This window comes from Gymnodraco acuticeps, unplaced genomic scaffold (genome assembly GCF_902827175.1).
Source record: "Gymnodraco acuticeps unplaced genomic scaffold, fGymAcu1.1, whole genome shotgun sequence".
Lineage (NCBI taxonomy): Eukaryota > Metazoa > Chordata > Actinopteri > Perciformes > Bathydraconidae > Gymnodraco > Gymnodraco acuticeps.
The window spans coordinates 154,541-167,131 of record NW_022991941.1 but is presented as its reverse complement, the minus strand read 5'-3'; the positions used below and the strand labels follow the sequence as shown (position 1 = coordinate 167,131).

The window sequence follows — 12,591 nt, the reverse complement described above, 5'->3', positions numbered from 1 at the left end:
AATGGCATTTTACAACAGGCATTTAAAAGACAAAGATAATTAGATAAACACAACAGTTATACAATACATGAATAAAAAGCAAACTGCAGTGTGAAATTGAATATGAGCAGTTCAACTAAAAGCAGCGGCAAAAATATATGTTTTCAGTCTCGATTTGAAAATAAGAGTTTCTGCGGACGTGCATGATTCAGGCAGTTTGTTCCAGATTGTGGGGACATAATATCTAAACGCTGCTTTTCCATGTTTTGTTCTTACTCTCGGAACCGAGAGCAGACCCGTTCCAGAAGACCTGAGACACCTTGATGGTTCATAATTATGCAGGAGATCGTTGATATAGCCTACTTTGGTCCTAAACCATTTAGTGATTTAAAAACTAGCAATATAACTTTAAAATCAATTATTTGGCCGACTGGAAGCCAGTGTAAAGATTTCAGAGCCGGACTGATGTGATCCACTCTTAATGTTAGTGAGGACTCGTTCTGAATCAGCTTCAGCTTTCTCAGTTCTCACTGAACTAACTACACCCACGTTCACAAAACATTCAAGCACCCCGCAGTCTGACAGCACTCCAGATGTACACGAAAAATATCATCTGTGTCCTATCAGTCAGAATCAAGACTCTTTTTAATTATTCATCAACAGAAATACGCTGCTCCAGGGGAAAGAGAAATGTCAGAGGCCAGCAGTGTTTGATGTCAATGATAGAGAAGTGATTTACTCCAGTGAGGTATAGTGTTAGTTCATTATGAGTGGGTTTTTCTTCATCTCTGACTGTGACACTCACCACTCCCTTCACCAACAACAGGCTGAGGAAGTGTTTGTGCCCTCAGGCTGTGATTTTTCAAAGGGCCATTATGTTTGTCCCCAATACGCCCTTAAGAACCGAGCAGCACCCAAATGACAAACAAACAACTGCTCATGCTGCACTAAATGATTATACATCTACAACTGTATCTATTATTGATAGGATGAGTCAGAACATGTAATGTGCTTTGTAATGTATCCTGCTTTCAAAGTCTTTACAATTATTCAACAGTGCTGTTTAGATCAACTTTAGGGTTGCTAGGTTGTGTCAATATTCTTTGGCATGTGTTCACCCCTTTGCAATAAATCTTAAAGGTCCCATGACATGGCCATTTCTACTGATCATAATTCCATTGTTGAGGTCTGCTAGAATAGATTTACATTGTTCAATGTTCCAAAATAATAATAAATTATATGTGTATAGCCTACAGCTTTTCTCAGACTCAGACGCTTTACAGTGTGAGGGAGGGTAGACAAACAAGGACAGACAAAAACAACAAACAAAAAATAAACAGAAAAGGCATGAGAGGAAGTTGATTGAGGGGGGGGGGGGGGCTTATGGATAGACAGAGCTGAAGAGATGGGTTTTGAGCATGGTTTTGAGGCGGGACTGGAACAGGGTGAGGGACTAGTCACGGATGTCTTGGGGGAGGGAGTTCCAGAGCTTCGGGGCTGCCACAGAGAAGGCTCTGTCCCCAAAGCTCCGGAGTTTGGCCCTGGGGGTGGAAAGCAAAATCACATTGGTTTCTCATACAGCATCTCTGTATAGTATGTGTATTCACTCTCTGTCCTACACGCCTTGTTGGAGCTCCTGCCCCCCCCCCCCCCCCCCTCCCTCCCTGTGAGCCAACTGTGTTCTGATTAGTCAACCACCGTTACAGCGGAACATCAGTGATGTGTTACAATGGCGTTTGTTAGCTTACAGAAAATGACACCAGTAATGACAAACAGATGAGAATGCTGGGGGGTCTGGGTGCCGTGTTGGCGGGACGTTGAGGGCAGGGGCGGTTCTAGGAGGGGCCAGGGGGGCCAGTGCCCCCTAACACTGACCTCTGACCCCCCTAACACTGACCTCTGACCCCCCTAACACTGACCTCTGACCCCCCTGTGGCCCCCCTAAAAATGAAAAGTGAAAAAAATGAAAAATGCATGATTTATTACACGATTTATTGAATGATGGAATAGGCGGAACTAACGTTATTCGTCATTCTAGTCGGACCCATTAGAGCGGTGCACTCACTTTCACTGTCCGGCTGAAGCGCGCACAAAACAAACACTTTTCATCTCGGATCATCAGAGGCTGTTGCATCCAAGAAAGACTGATTGAAACCTACGTTTTGAGAGACTACCACGATAATTGAAGGTGAGTTAAACTATTGTATCCGTGTAATTGTAGATGTAAAGTAGAGATGTAACTGTTCATTGCCTTTATTTTTATATAAATATGATCTGGTGTTAGTGCAAAAATTGTACTATAACTTAAGCTGAAGCTAACAGTAATAACTATAAGATATATCTGAAATAAATAAGTGTACTGAAACAAATACCAATAACTGTATTGCATTGTTTTCTTATGCGCAATTACTTCATACTGTCTAGTTCTCTTTTTCGTCCTGCATTTATTGTGCCCCCCTCAGAAAATAACTGGCCCCCCAGTGGCCCCCCCAGTCAAATTGGTCTAGAAGCGCCACGGGCTCGCTGCTCCGCCCTTTGAGGCTCGAGGAGCGGACAGTGTGAGCTGGATTACTGGTATAGTTTCCTGGTTGCTGCGTGGAGGTCTGCGAGACAGTGAGACACCGCGGAGCTCAGCCTGAGCACGGCACACTCACAGTGCTTGTGTGTGTGGTGTGTGTGGGTGTGTGTGTGTGTGTGTGTGTGTGTGTGTGATTGTGTGTGTGTGTGTGTTGTGTGTTGGTGTGTGTGGTGTGTGTGTGGTGTGTGTGTGTGTGTGTTGTGTGTGTGTGTGTGTGTGTGTGGTGTGTGTGTGTGTGTTGTGTGTGTGTGTGTGTGTGTAGTGTGTGTGTGTGGTGTGTGTGTGTGTGTGTGTGTGTGTGTGTGTGTGTGTGTGTGTGGGTGTGCTGTCGGGGTGTGTGTGTGTGTGTGTGTGTGTGGTGTGTGAGGTGTGTGTGTGTGTGTGTGTGTGTGTGTGTGTGTGTGTGTGTGTGTGTGTGTGTGTGTGTGTGTGTGTGTGTGTGTGTGTGTGGTGTGTGTGTGTGTGTGTGTTGTGTGTGTGTGTGTGTGTGTGTGTGTGTGTGTGTGTGTGTGTGTGTCGTGTGTGTGTGTGTGTGTGTGTGTGTGTGTGTGTGTGTGTGTGTGTGTGTGTGTGTGTGTGTGTGTGTGGCCTCCACAGCGTTATGTCACTATGAGCAGGAAGAACAAAATGGACAAAGAGAAATCTCGAACGAGGCGTTTTGGGGCAGCATAGACAGGTATTTTCTGAGTACAGTTTGACTCGCTACAGGGTGTACTTTGAGGGTAATAACCGGAATAGCATGTCATGGGACCTTTAATAACACAGTGATTGTTTTTTTTGGCCACTAGGGGGCAGTAGAAACAAGCTAATAATAATACATTTTATTTCTATAGCGCTTTTCTTGAACCCAAAGTCGCTTTACATTTGGGAGGGAGTATAGACAAACAGCTGTAATTACAACTGACATATCACCTTCAGTGATGATATGCCAAACTTGGTATCTAACTATTGCATTTATTTAAAATGGCAAGACGTGACATAATTCAGAAGGATTTTTTTACAATCTGGCAACCCAAACATGAGTTTACTGATATACAAAGCACAGATAAATAATTCAATAACTAATAATAAAGCCTTAAGCTAGACCTACTATGCTTTTGGGGGTTTTACCTTTCCTGTAGTGTGTTCGATAGGTTTTTGTGCATGTAAATGGTCTGCAAATGCTAAAATGGGCACTTTTACTTATTTAACCTATATACAGTCTAATTATCAATGATGCACTTAATGATCCTTCCTTTGAGCAATTATTTGTTTTATTAACATGGCAAACTCAACTGTGTTCCTTTGAGAAATTAGTTGTTTAATCAGTTTGAACGACATCACAGACCCCCCCAGTGTTAAGTAACTGCTCCGTGTTGCATTCAGGCTCTGTGTTATCACATTTCAAGTGACAGTCAGTAACCAGAGACTCGCTGCCAAGTGCGGACAAGTGCTTGTGATTGTGGCTCAGAGACCTGTGCTGTGGTGTCACTTGTTGTGTGCATACATTATCGTAAAAAAAAATCAGACTGACCCACATTGAGAGTAGTCTGGGAGATTACACACTAACTCTGGGCAACAGATGACAGCCTGCACTTAGAGATGTTTTCCTCCTGTCTGTGTGCATCATACTATACTCTCAGGTGGGGTCGTCCGTTAAAGTGAAGAGTCAGGTGAAGAGGAGGAAACACTCAGGAGCGTCACTGCTGGCAGCTCTCCAGAAAACCACTTTATCTGCCCTGTTGTTATTCTACGGTCCGCTGAAGCCGAAGTAGCTTGAATAATGTTTGTTTATCAGAGAAAGTGGAGGGGATCGTTCTGCGGTGAACAGGTGGAGATACGTTTAAGAGATGGCGAACAGGTTACATGATGTAGACAATCAATTAAAGGGTCAGATTACTCAAAATAAAATATTCCAATCATCGCTGAGTCACCCCTGATGTCATCAATATTTCCTCAGACTTGACTCAGCGATGATTGGAATGTTTTATTTTGAATTGAAAATGCGTTATGGAGCTTAAAAATGTAGTAAATTACCAGTAAGGCTCTGAAAAAATGCATCATGGGAATTGTAGTATTAAGCATTTTTAAATTGTATTTTGCTGCACAGATTTTAAATGTGGTAACTAAGTAATTTACTAAATGATGGAATGCTAACTGTAGAAATTCACTCATATTTTTTTTGCAGCCCTGAAGACACCAAGGTCATGCCCCTTAAATTGTTTTACATTTTTTTTTTGTCACATTTGGATGTTTTGTTCTGCATTTGAAATGATTAATGGCGGAAATATTAATCACCAATAACCCTGGCATCTTTGGCTTTGAAAGTATATCATACAGTGAGATGTTCAGAAGACAGTCATGTGACTTTAAAGGAGGATGGGTGGATTTGGTGAACTCTTGACCTCAGTGATTTGGGAAATCCTCGTAAAAATGTACCAAATAATTATTTTATTTGGACATTTTATATCTGGCACCTTCCATATTCTGAATAAAATGAGTTTCCTTTATGCACAAAGGCTTTATAAACTACAGGAACACCAGCACACTGAGAGGTGGGCGGACTGAAGGCGTGTTGTTGTACTGAGCTGTGAGGCTGCAGGAGCACGGTCGCCATCTCTGGGTAAACACTGTAACCGAATCACGCAGTTGATATTGTGTGTGTGTGAGTGTGTGCGTGTGTGTGAGTGAGTGTGTGTGTGTGTGTAGGAGCTACAGTAGCAGCAGCAGCAGGCGGTGCTATGCTGCCTGCACCAGCGGACACACATCTCCAATGCGGGACTACTGACGCTTTGTTTGTGCACATCGGGACTGTCACCTCACATGTTCGGACGCTCCCCTCTTTCTGACATTGGTCGTGTGAATGGGACTGCATGCATCGAGTTAACATGGGATGTTAACAGAGGACGCTTCTGTAGCGCGTGCACAGCTAAGGGACTGTAGTGCGCTTGGTAATGTTTGCCAAGGAATAAAACGGTGTAGCCAAAAGGTGCAAAACATCTCGTTTCCATGGACAACACGTCCATAATAACACAGGTTGCAAATCCGAAAGAGGAGGAGAGCATCTCTTCAAGTCAAGATAAAGGTAAGGAGAAATTGCACACACACGATTTAAATTTCACCATGCATGGCTGGGTTTTGGATTATTTACGGTGCCAAATGTGATGTGAGCCCTCAGTGCAGAGAGGGTCCTGGGCTCCAGCCAGAGGGTATCGACGGAAAACCTCCATTGTTCAGCTGAAGCAGAAAACCTTGATTCCCCTGCCAGCCTGTCAATATATGTATAAATCATGTGGGGGGTGCACTCTAACTCTAATGTAAGGAGATTTATACGAAACTAAATATAATTTTTTTATTTATCTGTTTTTGACTCAAATACATGATATTTTTATTGGAGTATCTGGGTTTATTACAGGGGGCGGGTACTCTAATCCTTTCCCCCCTTGCACTGTCCCTGAATGCATCACCAACACTCTTACATTCCTGATATACTACCATCATAGTTTGGCTAAGATGCATGAAGAAAAACACACATTTCTTGCATATTTTATTCATTGTCTGATTGACTTTATAGAAGAAAATCCAAGGGTAACATGTAGTGAAAATGTATTTCCAACATGGTCCCTGATTTTATAAAAGAACAGGACATGCAGTATGTTATTGTGCATGTAGTAATCCCTTCATCCATGCTGCAGAAGGTGTTTTAAAACTAATTTATAAGTCGAAAAAAACTTGAATAACATAGGATACAGATCAATATTTTGTCTAAGAATAACAAAATGGTTGTGCATCTATAGTAAAAAATCAGCTCCTCTGCACAGTGCTTGATGATACCCATAAGACACATTTCTTAATTGACTTTAAAGAAGACAGTCCAAGGGTAAAATATATGTGTACATCTATTACCAACATTGTCCCTGATGTTATAAAACAATAGTTATTGTGCATGTAATAGTCACTTAGCTGTTTTTGAACCTCATTTAAAGCCAGAATAACATATAGGACACACATGAATATGTTTGTCCCTCTTAGAATAAAATGCTTAGTGATTGTGCCTCTACAGTACGAACAGCAGCTCCTCTGCACAGTGCTTTATGATAAGAAACAACAATTATCAGTCAACATATATTGACATGGTCAGAAACGTCCATTTCCAAATACACATCTGGAAATGGTCCCTGAAGTCCCTGAAAACAAAAGCTCAACAGCTGCTGCACAGATTACAGTGGCTGAGTGCAAGCACATTTCCTCTGTTGTTTTGCACAAGAGTCGCCTCTTCGCCATGTGGTGATGACATCAACGACAAATCCCCCTCATGAGTCTGGAGCTTTCTAGTTTTGATTAACTTTGAGGAGGAGAGGGCTTTTCTTTGCACTCGACATACAATCTGGCTGTGTACACACGTCAGATACACAGGTGTCCCTGGGAGATCATTTTTTTGGTTGTTGAGACCTCAGGGTTGTGATATTCCCCCATTTCACTGAGCCACAGGGTGCCTGGAGGCCGGAGGGACCTCCACTTCCTGTTGGAGAAAAGGTCACCTTCCTGAACAACACATGAAGCACTCTGACTCTCTGACCTCCTGCACGGCCGGCATGAATTAGTCGGCTTTAATAAGTCATTTAACCTTTATTTTCTTTGCTTGACTCCAACTGATCCGCATGAACAATCATTTATAATAATAACTTTTACTTATAGCACCTTTCATGCAAGATGCAGCCCAAACTGCTTAATTGAGCTAGATAAGATATATAAAATCAATAACAATAAGTAAGAAACATAATGAAACAAGTTGTAAAAAGATAGGTGTTAAATTTACTTAAAAAAATTCCAAGGTCCTGTTCTTAGATCCAAGATTAGGATTTATGTTACAACCGATATTTATCTACCTCATCCTAATCTTCTGCTGTCTCTTGATCATTTAAACAATCGATAAAAACAATCACTATCGTCTTCCTTACTGACTCATGCGGCTTTCACACCAGCGCTTTTCCCTTTCTAGCTCCGAGCTAGAGCTTTTCTGGTTCAGCTCCGGTTTCCCTTTTCTGCTCCCGCTCTGTTCACACCGCCCAGCACCCGACTGGTGCTGCCGCTGCTGCGTCATGACGTCACCGTTTACACATCGCTGATTTGCTCCCCAACGGCGTTACGGCGCTCACAACAACAACAACAACAACAACAACAACAACAACAACAACAACAACGGGGAACTGCGGCGGGTCGATGATCGTGTTGCTTTTAATCACACGAAGCCAGATTAAATTGAATAACGACTTCTCCAACCTTATGCTTTTCTCCAGAGTGCCGTGGTTCATAGTTTATTAATGTGTTTCTGCAGCATTTACCGACCGCTGCAGTGTTGGCTGCTCTTCCACGGGAGTTTATTCTCCTCCGTTAGCTCCCGGTTAGCTCACACTGCTGCGGCCGCTCTAAAGTATTCACTGTCCGACTCACACAAGCAGCTGATACATATCCCCAGTTCCCCTTAGCCTAAGTGAATGTGTGTCAGTCTGAATTGACGCTGTTTGGCATCACAACGCTGTTATGAAAGTTTCTCTGGTATAAAATGGGTGATGTTAGCATAGCAACCGAAGCTAAACGGACTACTTGCTATTGCTATCCTATTGTGGCATAAACCGTTTTCTACAGGCACATTTTACCGGCGTATTTTTATTATGATTCTACTTGTGATAGTCGGACACGGCAACCTGTGCAGCCCATGTATTGATTCCATCCGATAGCTGCTATAATACAAAACAACACGTCTGCCTCTCTCCACAATGATCAATAACAGTGAACGGATGGTCAAAGTAAGGTACAAAAAAACAGAATCACACGAAGCCTGGTTAGTGTTGCCTGACTTTATAAAGTGTGTTTATAAGCACTACTGCTTGTAGGCAGGCATGACAGTCGACCCATGTTCAGGGGAGGAGGGTTTAGTTTCCTGCACGCCTCGACGTAAGAGAGACGTAAGCGACGCCACCTCTTAGCTCCGAAGCTCTTGCCTCCAGACCGACAATATTTTGGAGCTGGAAGTGAACCGGATTCCGGAGCTAAGAGCCGGCGCCGCTGCGGTGTGAACAGGAAAAAACGGCGCTTTTCAGCTCCAGCTCCGAGCCGGAGCTGAAAAAGCGCTGGTGTGAAAGGGGCATAAATGTATTCATAGAATTCTAAAAATGTTGCTTTTAGCATGTTTTTAATCCCTCGCAGAATTCCCACACTTTGTTGTCTGCATCATCCTGCTCGTCTTGAACAGTAAATCCCACCGTGACATGTGGAATCCAACAATTAATCTTGCGGGATCAAACCCAGCGTCAGTCGCTGACCAGAGACGACACGACAACACCCACGCACACACACACACTGAAAGGGCTGCTTGGACACACACAAAGTGTCAACAGGGAGCTTCCTGAATGGAGTCCCTGCCCTTTAACTACTGCTTCTGTCAATGCAGACAACAAACGGCGCTTGTTGTTCAGGAGAGTAACAATGCTTAGGCTGCAATGAAATGATCACACACACTCACACACACACTCCCACATGCTTAATATTTCAGAGCGCAGGCAGGCTATTTTCAGAGTCCTATCAGTTTCATTCCAAGACATAGTAAGTCATTAGAGTGAGTTTTTTTGGTCAGGTGGAGATGATATCTTTATGCATTATGGATTATGCTAAATGAGGAGAGGGCTGGAATCATAATGTGGGCGGTTTCTCTCTTCAGACTGAGCACATTAATAAGTCAACCGTGTCGTTCTTATGGTGGAATTACAAGGCTATTTCTGCCTATGATGGTGGACGCATTTAGACAATTGTTTAGTATCAAAGTGTTTTTTATAGGTAAAACTGCTTATTTTTAGCTTTGATATTTCACAGGAGGCATCATACAAAATCCTAGGCAGCTGAAAAATACTGTTTCTTCTCGAAAGTGAAATCAGGCTTTTGATTCGACTATTCAGGATCTGATGCAATGAAGTGTAACGAGTGGACTAACAACGCACAAGGAGACTCTGAGCGGTCAGCCTGTGTCTCGCTCCAAAAATCATTGAGGATTTAGTCTGATAACTTCACAGTCCGACAGGTATCAGTGGGCCGAGCTCGTTAGCTTGATCAGATTAGCTCAAATCTGAGTTTAGCTCTTCCCTGCTGCAGCTTGAGTGATGGCAGACACTTAGGCCCCGTCCGCACGGAGACGATATCAGTTGAATCCGCTAACGTTCTCTATCGTATAGACCAGGGGTGCCCAACCTTTTTTGAACCGAGAGCTACTTTTAAAGTTGCCAGTCTGCCGAGATCTACCAGTCCAAATAGAGAGGCGTAATTACTGACAGCCTACTACCAGGTAAATACACACTTCTACTTGAATAAAACTGACCTTTGTACGATTATTACTTCATAAAATACTGCAGATCCTTTATCTTACCTCTTTCTAATCTACACACATACAAGTATTAACTGAAGTTACACAACAGTGTTGTTGATACAGAGTTGGAGTTTATCCACACGTCACTACAGTGGGTAATGTTTTCAAGAAACATTGAACAGTGCTGCCACATATGACACAGGACAAAAAGAAAAGACTCTGAACCCTTTCTTTGCCATTATATAAAAATAGTGTTGCTACAAAAGTATAAATTAGGCTTACTAATAAGACAACTGAGATCTGAAGCTACTCAGGAATCTGCTGCCAAAGTGCAATACAAATTAATAGATAATAAATTAATAGAATCAAACCCTTTTTTTGTTGCATTTTAGTAAGAAATGCCTTTAAAATAGGATGCAAGCAACACTAGCTTCTTAACCTGAATTGATAATAGACTATAATCAATTTAAGTTTGCATTCTTATACCATTTTTTACAATAATTATAATGAATAAGTTCAAACAAACTAAAACTTACAGCTGATTAATAACAGTATCTAACTTGAGTTTTTATTATATCAAAAACCTGTTGAAATGCTACTTTTATTTTTACAGTCCCCCAAAAGCGTGTCGGCAGCCTCCAGGAATGCTTCTTTCACAACTTCGCCGTCTTTGAAAGACTTCATGTGTTTCGCAAGAACGTGACTGACACGATAAGATGCTCTGGTAGCAGCCTTGCTCTTGTTGTTGGGCCTGGTGAAAATGGACTGCTGTGCATTTAGCTGTCCTTTCAGGTCCCTCCCCTTTTGGGAGCGTAGGGCAGAATTAGGAGGGAATTCCGTCTCGTAGCGTTTGTGCACTGTTTTGAAATGTCGCTCCGATACACTCTTCACCCTTCTTCGATAAAGCCACGCTCGCATTGCAGATGAGACAGATGGACTTTGAATTGGAATAGATACAAAAAGAAAAATCCTCCCACTCGGAGTGAATATTATATATTTTGGGCTTTTTTGCTTCTGCCATAATTGCGGTTTTGTGGCGGAAGTACAGCGCCACTTACAGGCCCGGCATATGTACTACAGCGTCTCCAGCGTTTTCGAGCGTTTTCGTTTGGACGGAAGACTTTTTTGAAAACGACTATGGTTCGTTTTCGTCTCCGTGTGGACGGGGCCTTAAACTGATTACTACACTGATCCACTGATAGATTAGTTGCTTCAGTTCCTGGTTGAATAATTAGGCTTATACATTTCACTTTACACACAAACTGTTAAACATACTGTTTGCTTAAAGGGGCCCTATTCTGCTGATGTTCAGGTGTATATCAGTAGTGTCTCTACTTTAAAGAGTCCTCTCCTGCTGATGTTCAGGTGTATATCAGTATGTAGTGTCTCTACTTTAAAGAGTCCTCTCCTGCTGATGTTCAGGTGTATATCAGTATGTAGTGTCTCTACTTTAAAGAGTCCTCTCCTGCTGATGTTCAGGTGTATATCAGTATGTAGTGTCTTTACTTTAAAGAGTCCTCTCCTGCTGATGTTCAGGTGTATATCAGTATGTAGTGTCTTTACTTTAAAGAGTCCTCTCCTGCTGATGTTCAGGTGTATATCAGTATGTAGTGTCTCTACTTTAAAGAGTCCTCTCCTGCTGATGTTCAGGTGTATATCAGTATGTAGTGTCTCTACTTTAAAGAGTCCTATCCTGCTGAAGTTCAGGTGTATATCAGTATGTAGTGTCTCTACTTTAAAGAGTCCTTTCCTGCTGATGTTCAGGTGTATATCAGTATGTAGTGTCTCTACTTTAAAGAGTCCTCTCCTGCTGATGTTCAGGTGTATATCAGTGTGTAGTGTCTCTACTTTAAAGAGTCCTCTCCTGCTGATGTTCAGGTGTATATCAGTGTGTAGTGTCTCTACTTTAAAGAGTCCTCTCCTGCTGATGTTCAGGTGTATATCAGTATGTAGTGTCTCTACATGTCTCCATGCTTTAATGTTCAAAAAGCTCTTTATTTTTCTCATACTACCTGTGATGCAACACCTCTTTTCACCCTCTGTCTGAAACCAGAGCCCAGTCTGCTCTGATTGGTTAGCTGGCCGGCTCTGTTGTGATTGGTCAACCGCTTAAAGATGTCAATATAACAGCATCGGGATGATATCTGATGTCAATTCTTATGAAAAAAACCCATGTTAGCTAATACAATAGAGCTGTATGGCACAGAGGAATATTCTTTATCAGTCTTTGGGTACACAGAAAGCTATTTGTTTGTGAGATAAGTTTATTGTTGGTTTTCGTCTTTCATGGGATTAATTCACAATAACCAACATATACAGTAGATATCACCAGTCAGATTCTTTAAGTGTCCTCTGTAGAATTTACCCTGGAGTCCTTGACTGCTTTGTGATTTTATATTGCATGCTTGTTGCTGTCTGAGGCAGAGTATTATGCATTCTCCTGACGAGACATAATGTCATTACCCCCTGTCATTACTCCAATGGCAGCTCAAGGCTGCAACAAGACATCGTCACAGAACCATTAACCTTTTAAAACCAGTGGTAAAAGTACTCCTACTTCATGTGAATGTCGCCGATGATGACAAGATATTTAATTTCAGTGGAAGCATTGACGAGGAGCAGCAGCAGCACGCACTGGGATTTATGTGTACAAATTACATGTTTAAACGATTCCCTCAAAGGCTTGTTGGTTTGA

The 12,591-nt window shown here is 42.2% G+C and overlaps 1 protein-coding gene across 1 annotated transcript in view; it reads left to right on the top strand.

The window, feature by feature from the left end:
* Positions 1–5,134: 5,134 nt before the first annotated feature.
* The window catches only part of ctdspla (CTD (carboxy-terminal domain, RNA polymerase II, polypeptide A) small phosphatase-like a), a 38,969-nt gene continuing 31,512 nt past the window's right edge, over positions 5,135–12,591 (top strand). The window contains 1 exon segment of the mRNA XM_034200435.1: positions 5,135–5,621. Coding sequence (XP_034056326.1) covers positions 5,546–5,621 — 76 coding nt within the window. The 5' untranslated portion in view covers positions 5,135–5,545.